Source organism: Tupaia chinensis, unplaced genomic scaffold (genome assembly GCF_000334495.1).
Source record: "Tupaia chinensis unplaced genomic scaffold, TupChi_1.0 Scaffold000355_1, whole genome shotgun sequence".
NCBI lineage: Eukaryota > Metazoa > Chordata > Mammalia > Scandentia > Tupaiidae > Tupaia > Tupaia belangeri.
In genome coordinates, this window is record NW_006159850.1 from 6,533,938 (window position 1) to 6,548,972 (window position 15,035).

Below are 15,035 nucleotides of genomic sequence, written 5' to 3' on the forward strand. Positions count from 1 at the left end.
GAAAATCTCACTGTAACAAATGTTTAACTTTTTTATTAAAAAATTTAAATCATTGTAAAAGGATAGGCCAAGGCGGGGAAGGGAAGACGGCTGCATTTCCCCAGCTTTTGATAGCAACGGAAAAGAAAACAAAGGAGAAGCAGCAAGTAGTGACCGTGACCGGGAACCACAAACCCTGCTGCCATCCCTGACAAGCTAGGTGGCGTTAAGCAAGTTGCTTAACCTCTCTGGGCCTCAGTGTCCTCGCAGATAAATGAGTCCGAGGGCCCGCTCCCCTCAGCTGAGCGCAGCCCCTCGCAGGTACAGTGAGGACAGCGCTGCCGCACACGAGGTCCCGGTCCCCGCCTCTAGAGAAGTGAAGTGAGCCGGGCGCTGCAGCCAAGCCCGACCCCTGCGGTGGGGCGCTGCGGAGCTGGGCTGGCCTCGGCCACCGCCTCTCACCTGTGGCCTTTCCTCTGCCTCTGCTGTTGCTTTGTTTTCCCTCAGGAAACTCGGTGAGGCCATTAGTCCCGTCGTGGGCGACAGGAAAGGGAGGGAAGCCGGCGGAGCACAGTGAGCTGTGCTTTCGTTGGCACCTGGGTCAGAGTTCCTTTTGAAGGACGCCCCCGGCCTGGAAAAACCCTGGCAAGGCGGGATTTTCCATGTGTTGACCGAGCGGCAGGGCTGTGCCCGCGAGGAGGGTGGCAGGGACAGGAGAGGTGAGCACACCACAGGAACGAAGCTCAGAACCAGGACCTCCTCTCTGCTGAAGGCTCTGGGCCAGCCGACGGGAGGGTGGGTCTCCACACTGGGTGGCTGTGGCAGCACCACCCGAGCGAGTGGGCCAGGGGGACCGCGGATACCAGAAAAGCAGCTCCCAGAGCCAGACCCACAACCCGGCCCAGCACTCGTCCGTGGGGACAGAGTGTCCAGGATGGCTCCTCCCATCACCCTGTGCCAATCTCAACTGTGAATTGCCACCATCCACAGAGACGAAAGACACTCAGGGGAGGCGCCACTTCCAAGGCTAAGAGAGACCAGTGTGTACAAAATTCTCAGTGTGTTCTCAGGGACCTGCCTGGCTTCAGCCTGGGGACACCAGGGGTGGCCCTGTGTGTGCGTGCAAACAGGGAACATTGCACAAGCGGAAGAGGAGGGGAGGAAGGCAGACGGACGAAAACATGGAGTGAGCACCCGGCCGACCTGGTGTCACGGACGTACTGCCTCGTGGGTGACAGCTCCCAGCCTTTCTGCTGAGCAGAGGCAAGAGAGACGGGAGACGTGCCCCAACTTAAATCATGTGATGCGGGACACCGACCAGACACAAAGTCACCTTAGAGATGGAAGAGGGACTGGACAGCGGTGCAGCAGTAAGATGTGACACCCTGTGAGGCTGACCCATGTGCGATGGCACCATACTCATGTCCAGCGATCACCCCCAGGACCTGAGCCTGTGCTGGCCATGTCCGGGGCTGGCTCGGATTGGAGGCGGCATCAGGACCCTGTTGGGGCAGCCTGCCTCTCTGTCTGTCTCTCTCTTGCTCATGGAAGAAATAAACTTTTTTAAAAGACGTATTTATTATTATTATTGTAATTTGCTATAGGGCCCATACACTAAAAAAAAAAAAAAAAAAAAAACAAGAAAGCAAGCCACCAGGTCTGGGACTTGAATCACAGACAGCCACATGGGAATCCAGGGCCTTAACCACCATGTCACCTGCTGGCCCCAACTTTTTTATTTTAATGGAAAGACTCGCAGGAACAAAGGGCAGCCCAGGCAGAGTCTAGGTGCTGCCTCACATGTAACGCTGAATAGCTAAACCAAGAATGACTGAAAGAAAAACCATTTAATTAAAAACCAAGTCTGGGGACCAGCAGATGCGTAATGGTTATGTTGCGGGACTCCCATGTGGTCAACCATGGTTTGAGTCCTAAATCCGGCAGCTCAAGCTCATGCCAGGCGCGTGTGCGTGCATGCCCAAAATGCCGAGAGGGGACTAGAGGAGAAGGGATTGCAGCGTGGCCAGCCCCTTGGGGGGGGGTTTCTTGCTTTCTGTCTCTCTGTCTCTCCCTCTCTAGTAAGCACACATGCCCTGTAGCAAAAATCTCTCTTAAAAAAAAAAAAAAAAGGGTAAAGTCTGATGTGAGGCTAGCGAGGCAAGGACAGAAAAGCGTTTCCACAGTGCCCAGTCTGCTCAGGGCTCCATTAATGGTCGTTTCTATCATCACCTTGTTAAGAAGAACCAGGTCAAAGCCTCAGACAAGCAGATGCGGAGATAGTCTGCCTCACCCATAAAGAAAGGCAAATTTAAGCACAACTACCCTGTTGCCTTCCACCCTCGAGGCTGACATGGGTCAAAGTCTGACCATGCAGCGTCGGGAATGGGCTCCCGCACGTGTAAACTGCTCCCCTGCAGCTGCCACACGAGCAGACCAGCACACACACTGCCGCTGGGATTCCAGGTAAGGACCCCTCCTAATCACATCCACCACACATGGGTTTACCAGAGACAGATCCGGAGGCTTTCCCAGGAGCATCGTCCCAGTAATAAGGAGCACCTAGCCCCTCCAATAAGGAAGAGATCCGAAATGACACGACAGTCATCTTGGGAAAAACATCATCGGAGCGCTGCATGTGCCAATGGGGACCCTCTCGAGAAGGCATTACACAGCGTGACATGTCATTACACACCGCCTCCCGCACAACCTCGGGACCAGCGCTGTGAACGCGCGTCCCTTCTTCACGGCCAGTCTCCTTCCCGCCACGGAGTAAGAGCAGGCCCGATGGTGGTCTGGCTCGCTGCTGTGCTCCCAGGACTCAGAAGGTGCTCGAATACCCACGGACTCAGATTTTCCACTAGAATGGAGGCTCCACCCGGGCAGAGAGTCTGTCACCATCGACCCCAGCACCTAACACGGCATCTGACACCCTGTAGGTCAAATCTGCAGAGTCCACAACGGTTAGAAGAGAATGGCACAAATGGAAGTGACTCTTACCTGTTCCTTCTGGTTTGATCCACAGAATAAATCTGCTTTCTCAGCCAACTGGAAAGAGATTTGAAACAAGGCAGAGAGACTTAGAAAACAGTGCGAGTCTAGTAAGTTCTACGTGACGAAGACAAACTGCAATAAAAAGGAGGGGGCAGTGCCAACTCCCCGACCAGGACACTTTGGGGAACACTCTTCTCCCTGAGACTGAAGAGTCCCAGGTGAGCCAAGAGCCCCCACCACCTTGGAAAGGCTGGATTTCTTCTCTTTTTTGTTGGGGGTCTCAAGATACTGCAATCCTTCAGTCTCAGCCTCTTATATTGCCAGGACCGCGGGCGTATCCCACTGTGCCAGCTTTTAGAGTGGGCTGGGAATTGAACCCGGGCCTCCCAGGTGGCCTCAGCCTGCAGAGGAGCAATGTGTACCAGCATGCACCACCGCAGCCGATTTCCCTCATTGATAATGCCCTCTGATGACGTCACTGATCTCCAAACGCCAGGTTAAAAAATATTGGCACAACGTGAAGGTCTCTGGTTTCTTGGCAAGAAAATAACTCAAACCCCAATCCCTTCCAGTCACCTTGACATTGAAGGGACAGTCCTGAGAAGGCTGCATCTACCTAGGAGGACGTGACAGGCACAAAAGTCCAGACCTGACATTTACTGCCCTTAGTCCCTTATGAAATCCATAGGGAAGAAGTCCTCCCTGGGTTTGCCCTGACACCCAGGGACGCTTTGGCCTCAGTTCCGACCCCTGCTTGCCCGGTAGGCTGAGGCTGAAGACCGGCACGGGCAGGCTCTCATCTCGAACACTGGGAGTCCACAGCCACGACTGGGCACCCACTGCGTACAAAACACTCCCTGAGTCCCGAAGACGCAATGTCTCGTTGTTTTGCCCGGGTTGGCTAAAGGCAGCAGAATGAGTGAGTGAGGGAGTGCGTGCATGAGTGCAGGGACAAAAAGGCAAAAGCCAACTACCTTTCGATGACGGTGGGTGTGGACGCAGCCATTGCTTCCTGGTGTAAGATCTTCAAGCCAGAGAGCCACTTCATTGCATCCTCCTTGGAGTCAGCTGAAGGGGACAGGAACAGAAACGCTGAGTAAGTTCCTGGAAAGACACCTGCTCAGACCCAGCCCCGCGTAGGCCGTGAGGACGGGAGAGGCCTGCGATGGCTCCTCGTTTCACAGGAAGGCACCTGGAATGCCACAGCTTTGCACCTCCGCGGTTCTGGGGCCTGTTCTTTGTAAGGCAGGGACGCACACTCGTGATGGGCTTTCTACTGTGAGGGTGACGGGTGGGGCACCCTGAGCCAGCTGAGAGGAGGTGGCAGTGGTAACTGTCACTGCCACGATTCCCGAACAGCGCTAACATCCTCAGGTCACAGCGTCCCCATGTCACATCTCTGCGTCTCGCCCTCCTGCCTCCCCTGCCTCCCGTCTAATGACTCCTTCCCCAGTCCACCATGCTGTTTCTCACCTCCTCTCTCCCTTCACATGCCACGTCCTCTCCTGGGACTGCCCTCCTATTTCTTCCCAACTCCTACAGATGCCTCAAAACCCAATTTAAAAGTTACCTTCTCTGCAAAGCCTTCCCTGGAGTTCTGTACTCCGGCAGCTCTAACTCGTGTCATGGAGCACTGTCATTTCCTGTCCACACATGTCCCCCCAGCAGACCGGGAGCCCCTTAGGGCAGCAGCTGGGTCTTCCCATCCTCCTAGCCCCACTGTATGCTCAAGAGACATTTGACGAAAGATCACACGAGGCGTAAGGGCTGTATGCCTCTGAGCTAAACACCCTCACGCTGCTCAGCACTCGGGTGCCCACCTCGGGCTCTGCCGCCACCCCACAGGCCCTGGAGCATGACCCAGGAGGCACGACTGACGTACACCCTAAGTCGCAAATTCCCGGGCTGGACCTACAGCTCACACAGGCTCAGGTGCTCACGGCCCTCGTCCTCTCCGGGCCTCTTCTGCTTGTAGGTGGATTCGCAAGTGGTGGCCAGAAACCTCACCTCCAGGTACACACGTGTGTCTGGGTGTGCCGGGTGTACTGTCTGTGTGCACAGTGTTCACGTGTGTCCTGCGTGCACGCGTGTGCAACGTCTGCTGGAGGAAGACAGGTGGCATCTCCCACCAGCGGAGCCTGGCTGACGGTGACCAGGTACCCCACCCCAGATTCGGCGTAAGCCCAGCAAGCTCTCCCCACGCCCCTCACAATGGCCCAGTGGGATGGCCGTCAGTCCCCACCTCAGGGCAGAGCGAACTGCAGCTCAGGGTCCGCTGCTCAGAGGAGGCAGGGCTGGGATTCCAACCACGAAGCCCCAGACACAGTGAGTGGGCAGGCAGCTGTGACCTTCCCGCTACAAGAGAACTCCCTCAGAAGAGGTCGTGGCCTGAGGAAGGGCGGGAGCACAGGGGCGGGCACCCACCTGCCAAGCTGAGCGTGCTGAGGACGAACTGCGTGCCGTAGAGGATGACGAAGCAGCAGTCTTCCTTCTGGCGGACTACTTTCGCGCGCTCAAAGTCCCTGGAGCTCTTCCCTGGGCGGATCTCCTTTATTTCCATGATATCCACTGGAAAGAAATCGATGAGCCAGTTAGAAGCCAGGGCCACCTCCCTGCCGCCCAGGCACAGCTCCTTCGTTCCCCAGAGGGGACTGAGAGGCCATCTCTGCTTCCGGGTCCCCACTGGGGTCAGGGCCCACTCTCTGGAAGTAGACCGAGGCCAAGGGCCTGCACGAGTGTGTGCCACGGCCCATGAGCTCCTGCAGTATGACAGGTCTGGAGTGTCCCTGTCCCCTCCTGAGATGAACGCATTCCAAACTAGGACAATTAGCCTTTGGACCGTGACTCAGATTTGAGAAAGAAACATAGGTTTGTTTTCTTTCTCTTTTTTAAAATAATTGTTTATTTTTATTTATTCATTCATTTATTTTAATTTGACCAGAGAGAGACACACAGAGAGAAAGAGAACATGAGAAAGCAAGCCTCCAGGTCCAGGACTTGAACTGTGGTCGGCCATGTGAGACTGTCCAGCGTCTTAACCACCATGCCACCTGCTGGTCCTCAGAATAGGTTTGTTTTCAAAAATGAGTTGCTCACCCACCCAGGAGACTGCCATTCGAGAGTCTAGTGGCTCTAAGAAAACATTCTGTTCTTTTTCTATCTCATCTGACGATTCTTTTTCCATGAAATGTCTCCATGAGAGAATCTTTGAACTAGTTTACTGTGAGTTTTTACCCTTGAAGTAAAATCATTAACAAAAATTTGACACACGTACATAACGATAGAAAACCTTACCATGTAACTGTCTTTAGGCAATCGCTACGTCTTACCAAGTCTACTTCCAAAATCGCTCCCTAATCTATCAACTTCTCCCGGTTTCCACGGCCAACGCCATACCCCAACACGCTGTTCCCTCCTGCTCATCTACTGACGTAGCCTGAGTCATCTCACGGCAGTACGTTGTCCTTGGAGCCATCTTGATGAAAGTCCAGTATGCTCCTGCCACTCCTTGGGATCACACCTTCTAGCAGAGTCCCACTGCTGTCAGGACAAAAACTGCAGCCCTGTGTTGACCCCACCCCACCGACTCCGCCCGACTCCCCTCCCTGTGCACCAGTCACACAGGCCCCCTCCTGGAATCCTGCACGGGTCCTGTTCGCACCCTCCACAGGACACTGGCATGTACTGGCAAGCTCTGAGGACTGCTGTCCGCCTGTGAGTTCCAATCCCACCTTCCAGTCCCACTCCATCACCCTCGAGCGCAAGAAACGTCCCGGCTCCTAGCCTACACACGGTCCCTCTTCTCCACTGCTCCTAACGGAGACGAGTGCTTCTCAGAGAGTTCGAAGGTTTCCGCTGTCTCTCTCCTGGTGGTGCTCCTTCCCTCACCGCCGCATCCCCAACCCTGGCAAAGTGGCTGGTACCCAGTGGGGTCTGGTAAATAGTTACTGAGGGAGGGAGGGGACAGGGCGAAAAGGAGACATAGACAGGGATTGCCTGGACACAGGACAGAGAGGACGGACAAGGGAGGGAACAGACACAGACGCAGACACTGGGCTCCAGAAAGATGCAAAGACCAGGTAAGAACAGAGCAGGACGAGCCAGACAAGAAGGGAGAGAGAGGAGGACACATACCATGAAGACAGACAGAAATGTGGCAAGGAAGAGAAGGAAGTAGGAGCAGCTACTCTGGAAGCGCGAGCAGCCCTCAGTACCCAGGCATCGCCTTTTACCACCGACGGCTGTGCCCTCTGGAAACCAGACTTGTCCCAGGAGAGAGATGCAGGCACCCACCTTCACCAACGGGGGTGGGATGTAGTCTGGAATGTGAACCACACCAGAGAAGTGGTTCCTTCTGGAGGCAGGGAGGCTGGCCTCTTGTGGCTCTGCCAGCCAGTCACTGGTGCAGGCTAATAGCAGGTGCCACCTCCCAGCCACCTTCATGACATCACCCTACTTCACCTTCTTCTCCCCAGTGAAGTGTTGGCTTACTCATCATGCTTCTGAAGACACGATCCTTTCCCCAAAACGTGTGCCCCGTTGTCAAAGAGCAGAGAATGCTTCTGTGGGTCTATTTTTGGACTCAATTCTGTTCTGTTCATCTGTCTATTGCCAACACCACACTGTCTTTGGTATTGTCACGTGACAGTAAATCTTACAGTTGTAGAATGTTGGTCTATTTTCTTCAATTTGTGTTTGCTACTTGGGGTCTTTTGCCTCCCCATATATATTTTAGAATCAGTTTGTCAATATCTGCAGAATAACCCACTGGGATTTTGTGATATTGTGATTTACAATAAGAAATACGTATTTGGTATTTTTCTTCCATTTCCTGACATGCAACTCCTAAAACCCTTGGAATCTCCAAAGTGATGTGTCTCATTCATCCAGCTGGAGGCTCCTGGGCAGTCCGAGGATGGGGCTGGTTGCTGAGGGACTAAACCACGTGATTACGGGATCTGAACTTTCAGTCCCATCCCCCAGCGTCTAGGGGAGGGAAGGGCTGGAGGCCACGCTCCTCACCATGGCCACGAATTCACGAGCACACCTGTACTACAAAGACCCCACGAAAACTCAAGGCCTGGAACTAGAGAGCTTCCTGGTTGCTGAGCACATGGAGGTCCCTGAGGTCCCTGAGGTTCCTGGAGGATGGTGCCCCTAGAAAGAGCACAGACCTCAGCCCTTCCGACCCACTGGCCCTCATGCACCAATTCCAGCGGCTGTTTGTCTGTGTCCGTTCTCATATCCTACATGATAAACTAGTACACCTAAGTGAAGCATTTCTCTGAGGTCTGCGGGCTCCTCTGAAAATGAACGGAACCCAAGGGCAGGGCTGTGGGAACCCCAGTTTATAGCCAGTCATTCAGAAGCAGAGGGCACACCTGGGACTTGTAACTGGTAAGTGAAGTGTGTGGAGGCAGTCCTGCGGGACTGGGCCTTCAGTTAGCAGGATCTAAGCCATTTCGAGGTGCACAGTGTCTGCCCTGAGCTAAATGAGCAAATGCCCATCTGGTGGCCACCAGAGAATCGCTTTCTCGGAATGTGGGTGGGAAAGGCTACACATCTGGTGTTAGGAATGTTGAGCAGGCCTGGAACTGGGATCCAGTAGACACAAAACGGCACCCTCCACATGGACTCACCCCTCACTACGATGCTATGACAACGGTCCCTATGTTACAAATGAAGAAACTGACATGGAGAAATGAAGTACCTTGGCTAGGGTCGCCAGCCAGCAAGTGGAAGAGCCAGCACTTGAACCTTGACTCATGGTCAGGCAAGTGACTCTAAGAAGCAACATCAGGTATGCAGTTCTGCTCCCACTAGCCCCCACACGTGCACACACACATACACACACATACACACACACATGCAGGCACCCACCTTCACCAACGGGGGTGGGATGTAGTCTGGAATGTGAACCACACCAGAGAAGTGGGCAGGGAGGCTGGCCTCTTGTGGCTTTGCCAGCCAGTCACTGGTGCAGGCTAATAGCAGGTGCCACCTCCCAGCTACCTTCATGACATCATCCTACTTCAGAGGATGCCTCCTTCTCACGTGGGATCTCAACGCAGCCTCCCTTCCCCACCCCTTGGCATTGAGTCACCTGCTTTTTTCAATCTCTCCTATGAAGTGCCCGTTATCACCTGTCATTATTAGTAAACGTGGGTTGGTTTCTCTACCGGCGTCTGCCCTCTCCTCCTCTAAGCTCTAAGAGAACAGCGATCTTGGGGACCAGTAGTTGGCGTAATGGCTCTGTCGCTGGACTCCCATGTAGTTGACCACGATTCGAGTCCTGGACCTGGTGGCTTAAACTCATGCCAGGCACGTGTGCATGCTTGCCCAAGATCCCGAAAGCAGAATGGAGGAGAGGGGATTACGGCATGGTCATCTCCCCTGGGAGGTGGGTGATGTTTCTCTGTCTCTCTCTGTCTTTCTAGTGAGCACACGCGCCCTGTGCCAAAATCTCTCCCAAAAGAAAGAGAACAGAGATCTTGCCTGTTTTACTCATGAGCAAGTTCTGGAATACAGATATCAGTTCACCCCCTCACTCTCTGTTGCTCTGTCCATATACAAGGGGGTCTTCAAGAAGCTCATGGAGGGACCAGCAGATGGCGTAGCAGGACTCCCACATGGCCGACTGCAGTTCGAGTCCCAAACCTGGTGGCTTGAGAATCACACTGGGCATATGTGCACGCATGCCCAAGACTCCAGGAGAAGAAGGGAGGAGAAGGGATTATGGCAAGGCCATTCCCTCCTGGGAGACGATTTCTCACTTTTCCTCTTAACGCCACTCTGTCTGTCTGTCTCTCTCTCCAGCTAATGCATGTTCCCGAAGGCAAATAAATAAATAAATAAATAAAAGAAGTTCATGGAAAAAATGTGCATGACAGGGGCCGGCAGACAGCATGGTGGCCTGGACTTGCACATACCCGACTGCAGTTTGAACCCTGGACCTGGCAGCTTGAGAAATCACACCATGTGCACGTGCATGTGTGCCTAGAACCCTGGGAGGAGAACGGAGAAGGGCCGTCACGTGGCTCTCCTCCCTCTCTGTCTCTCTCCAGTGAGCTCATGCAACTTATGGCAGAAACCTTAAAAAAAAAAAGTGTATTAAAAAATATAGATTTCAAAAAAGTTTTGTTCCCGAATAAGTCCGTGCTTTAATTCCCTTTGTCTGTGGACATTTACCTGCCCTCGTATGTACGCCCGTGTGACAGCTCTTCAATTGAGGGGCCCGTGCCACACAGTTCAACCACTGAAACGTATGATTCGGTGGATTGGAGCCATCAGCGCTGTCAACTTCAGGACAGTGTCATCACCACACAAGGACACCTGTCCTCCCCTTTGGCTCTCGTCCTGCCTTCTCGCTCCCGCGCCAGCCCTGAACTACCACTCAGCCCCTTTCCGTCTCTACAGCTCCATCCATTCCGTACAGGGCGTGTAAACAGAATCACACACGTGGTCTTCTGTGTCTGGCTTTTCCGTTTCTGAGGTTCATTCAGGTTGGAGCTTGTGCCAGGACATCGCTCTGCCTTACGGCTCAGGGACAATCCATCGCATGGTGGGCCACGATTTTAGTTACCCACTCACGGTGTTTTCCCCCATGGCAACTGTGGCCAACGTTGTCAGGATACACGGTACAAGTTTTTGTTTGAGCACCTGTTTCCAGTGCTCTTGGGTCTATCCTAGGAATGGAAATGGCTCTCTCCTGACCACTCGCTCAGGGGCTGACAATGAGACGCTGTGGTGTCCCAGGCCAGGCGGGTGCCCAGAGGCAGGAAGTCACCACCAGTACTGAGCTCCTGTGATGAGAAGGCAGGGCGGGAGCAGCACTGAGCCCTCCACCGTGGTGTGGACCACTGCCCTGGCCCTCCTAGCTAGCATCAGGCAAGGTCCAGAGGCACCAGAAGGCTGCCTACTTCTTGGCCACCCTCTGATTGCCAGGAGCCCCAAGAAGGTAGAAGAAATCCCTTACCATCGGGGTGATTTTCTAGTTGGAAATCGGCAAAGCCCTAGGGCCTCACTGGGAACTGCTGTCAACCCGCCCTGTACTCCACCTTGCATCAGCCTTGCAACCCTGTGTGCTCAGCCCAGTCCAGGTCAAACCACCTATCTGACCTGAGGCTGCAGTGAGATTCCAGAGCTGGGGCTACAGACAGACACGTTCCCGTGGTACCAGTTCCGGAGCAGCAAGACACCTGGGAAGCAGGCCCACGGGCTCAGATACCGACTGCCTGAGTTTGAGGCCCAACTCCTCCCTTCCAAGATGTGGCTTCAGACCATAACTTGAGTTCTCTGTGCTTTAGTTTCCTCACGTGAGCAACAGAAGCTTCAATAGCACTTTCACGCAGTGTATACCTATATACGTGTGTGTTTGTCAACTAAGAAAGTGCTTCACAATGTTACTTAATGAAAATGCATGGGATCAGCAGATCGCGTAATGACTACATCACCGGACTTCTACACGACCGACCATGGTTAGAATCGAAGACTCAGAAGCTTAAAATTCATACTGGGCATGTGTGTGTGTGTACCCAAAATTCCAAGAGGAGAATGGAGAAGGGATTGCGGTATGGCCATGCCCCCTGGGGGTTATTTCTCACTTTCTGTCTCTCTGTCTCTTTGTCTCCTTCTGTCTCTTCAGCAAGCACCTTATAGCAAAATTTCTCTTTAAAAAAAATGGGGATCAACTGAGGGTGTAGTGGTTGCATCGCTTGACTCCCACGTGGCTAACTGCAGTCCAAGTCCTGGACCTGGTGACTTGAAACTCATGCCAGGTGCATGTGCATGTGTGCCCAAAATCCCACTAAGAGAATGGTGAAAAAGGGACTGAGGTGCAGCCATTCCCCGTGGGGGCCGGCTTCTCACTCTCTGTCTCTCTGGCAAGTGCACATGCCCTACACCAAAAATCTCTCTAAAAAATAAATAAATGCAAAAACATCTATGGACTCATTGGCTATTATTTCTTAGATTACAAATGCAACAGGATAAAGCTGGGCACTTAAGGGACTTCAGAGAGTGCATGGCAAGTGGGAGTAAAACACGAATCTATCTGGGTGCAAACATTTTTGAAACCTATGCAGTTTTAGTATAGTACACATTTTCCATGAGCTTTTGAAGACCTCATACAAAGAATAAGAAAGAACAGCACGTCGCAATTCATCAGTTGTGAAAATTGAGGGAACGGATCGTCGTGTATTACATGGGAAATATGTAAAAAATAGGAAATGGATGTACACACCGTGTCTGCATCCACTTACATGCACACACGTGCATCCACATACTGCCTAGCGATGCCCACACTCTCCATGGTCTGTCTGCGTCCACGCTTACACGCACACACGCATATCCGTATACTGCCTAGCGATGCCCACACTCTCCATGGTCTGTCTGCGTCCACGCTTACACGCACACACGCATATCCGTATACTGCCTAGCGATGCCCACACTCTCCATGGTCTGTCTGCGTCCACGCTTACACGCACACACGCATATCCGTATACTGCCTAGCGATGCCCACACTCTCCATGGTCTGTCTGCGTCCACGCTTACACGCACACACGCATATCCGTATACTGCCTAGCGATGCCCACACTCTCCATGGTCTGTCTGCGTCCACGCTTACACGCACACACGCATATCCGTATACTGCCTAGCGATGCCCACACTCTCCATGGTCTGTCTGCGTCCACGCTTACACGCACACACGCATATCCGTATACTGCCTAGCGATGCCCACACTCTCCATGGTCTGTCTGCGTCCACGCTTACACGCACACACGCATATCCGTATACTGCCTAGCGATGCCCACACTCTCCATGGTCTGTCTGCGTCCACGCTTACACGCACACACGCATATCCGTATACTGCCTAGCGATGCCCACACTCTCCATGGTCTGTCTGCGTCCACGCTTACACGCACACACGCATATCCGTATACTGCCTAGCGATGCCCACACTCTCCATGGTCTGTCTGCGTCCACGCTTACACGCACACACGCATATCCGTATACTGCCTAGCGATGCCCACACTCTCCATGGTCTGTCTGCGTCCACGCTTACACGCACACACGCATATCCGTATACTGCCTAGCGATGCCCACACTCTCCATGGTCTGTCTGCGTCCACGCTTACACGCACACACGCATATCCGTATACTGCCTAGCGATGCCCACACTCTCCATGGTCTGTCTGCGTCCACGCTTACACGCACACACGCATATCCGTATACTGCCTAGCGATGCCCACACTCTCCATGGTCTGTCTGCGTCCACGCTTACACGCACACACGCATATCCGTATACTGCCTAGCGATGCCCACACTCTCCATGGTCTGTCTGCGTCCACGCTTACACGCACACACGCATATCCGTATACTGCCTAGCGATGCCCACACTCTCCATGGTCTGTCTGCGTCCACGCTTACACGCACACACGCATATCCGTATACTGCCTAGCGATGCCCACACTCTCCATGGTCTCACTCCTTTTTATAATAGCAAGGCAGGGAGTTTATTAAAGGAAAGGGAAGGACAAACAGCTCCCAAGAAGGGAGGGGTCCTGGAAAATGGGTTGCCCTGTGTTCTTACTTCTGAACAGCCACTGTAACTCACAAATTTGTTATTTTTTTAAAGAGATATTTTTGCTATAGGGCGTGTATGCTCACCGGAGAGAGAGACTGACAGAAAGCAAGAAATAACCCCCCCCCCAAGAGGTATGGCCACACCACAATTCTTTTTCCTCCATTCTCCTCTTGAGATTTTGGGCACGCATGCACACATGTGCCCAACATGAGGTTTAAGCTACCAGGTCCAGGACTCAAACTATAGTTGGCAACATAGGAGTCCAGCAATGTAACCATCACACCATCTCCTGGTCCCTACTCACAAATATTTTTACCCAAAACATACCATCCAGATCCCAGACCTGTTCACGTGCAGGTGCTAGTGTAAATAGTGAAGGCGTACATCAGTCTGCAATGGTAGAGGAGCATGCCCAGTGCTCTCAGTGCTGAAAACAATCTGCATTGGCTCACCCCACCCCAGCAAAGTAGTTAAGCCCTGTGCAGAAGTAGCTGCATCCCCCATGGCCGATCGGAACTGAATCCCAGCCCTAGTGGCTTGAAAACCATACCAGGCACATGTGCGTGCCCCAAATCCTGATGGAATGGAGAAATGAAAGGAAGGGACTGCAGCATGACCAGGTGCACTGGGGGCTGCACGCTCTCCCTCTCTCTGGCAATTAAAAAAAAAGTCATCATGCATCTTGTGTCTCACTCATGATGTGTGAGTCTTTCTGAGGTTCTAGCATTTGCTTATGACGAGCAAACAACCAAGTACTCTCTAATTTAGCATCTCTGAATTGAGCACCATCAAGGTAGATGGGGGGAGGGGGGAATTATAGTTTAGAACCATTGCTGTGTGGTATTCTAAGCACTTTTTGCAAACATACCCAGTAATGAGCTCATTAAAGCATCAAATAATTAGGTATTTGCTGCTGTAGATGCTTTGTAGTCATTAAAAAGGAGAAGCGGGCTGTTTTAGGTATGCAACAGTGTGAAGCGGGACCTTAAAAACTGGCCGGGGTGTGCAGTGGGGATGCAGCAGCACGGGCACCCATGTAACATGACGTGACAGCGTGCTGTCTAGAGCTGCTCTCCAACACATTTTCAGGAAGGCGTTAGACCCAGCTAAGGAGAACAGCCCGATCTGTACTTGTGCACATGGGTGAGTAAAAGTGTAAGGAGCACCAAAAGATTTCTACCGACTCGCTGACCAAAAGCACGGCCGGAGGCGGGGTGATGAGCAAAGGTTGGATGCAGGGATGGGGCTCATCCGGACCAGTGGGGATGGTTCCCAGAGCACGAGATGATTCAAACATCAGCTTTCTTCTCAAAGCAGGCTATGGATGCAGAGCTCAGACGCGCACACGCACACTGGGGCTCCGCGGCCGCATTTCCTGCCTGAAGAACTGTGATAACAGCCACAGAAAGGAGGTCTCTTTGCACAACCTGCCCCTCCCAGCAGCACCTCGGCCAGAGGCAGGGCGCACCAGTCCGCCCAG

The 15,035-nt window shown here is 53.0% G+C and overlaps 1 protein-coding gene across 2 annotated transcripts in view; it reads right to left on the minus strand.

The window, feature by feature from the left end:
- PLCG2 (phospholipase C gamma 2) overlaps positions 1-15,035 on the minus strand; it is a 167,160-nt gene that overhangs the window by 96,973 nt on the left and 55,152 nt on the right. For both annotated transcript variants that reach the window (XM_006152585.3, XM_027773492.1), the window contains exons 2-4: positions 5,395-5,538; positions 3,945-4,038; positions 2,977-3,024 (exon numbers count right to left, since the gene is read on the minus strand). In XM_006152585.3, the coding sequence (XP_006152647.1) occupies positions 2,977-3,024; positions 3,945-4,038; positions 5,395-5,538 (286 nt within the window). The remainder of the gene's footprint in view (positions 1-2,976; positions 3,025-3,944; positions 4,039-5,394; positions 5,539-15,035) is intronic.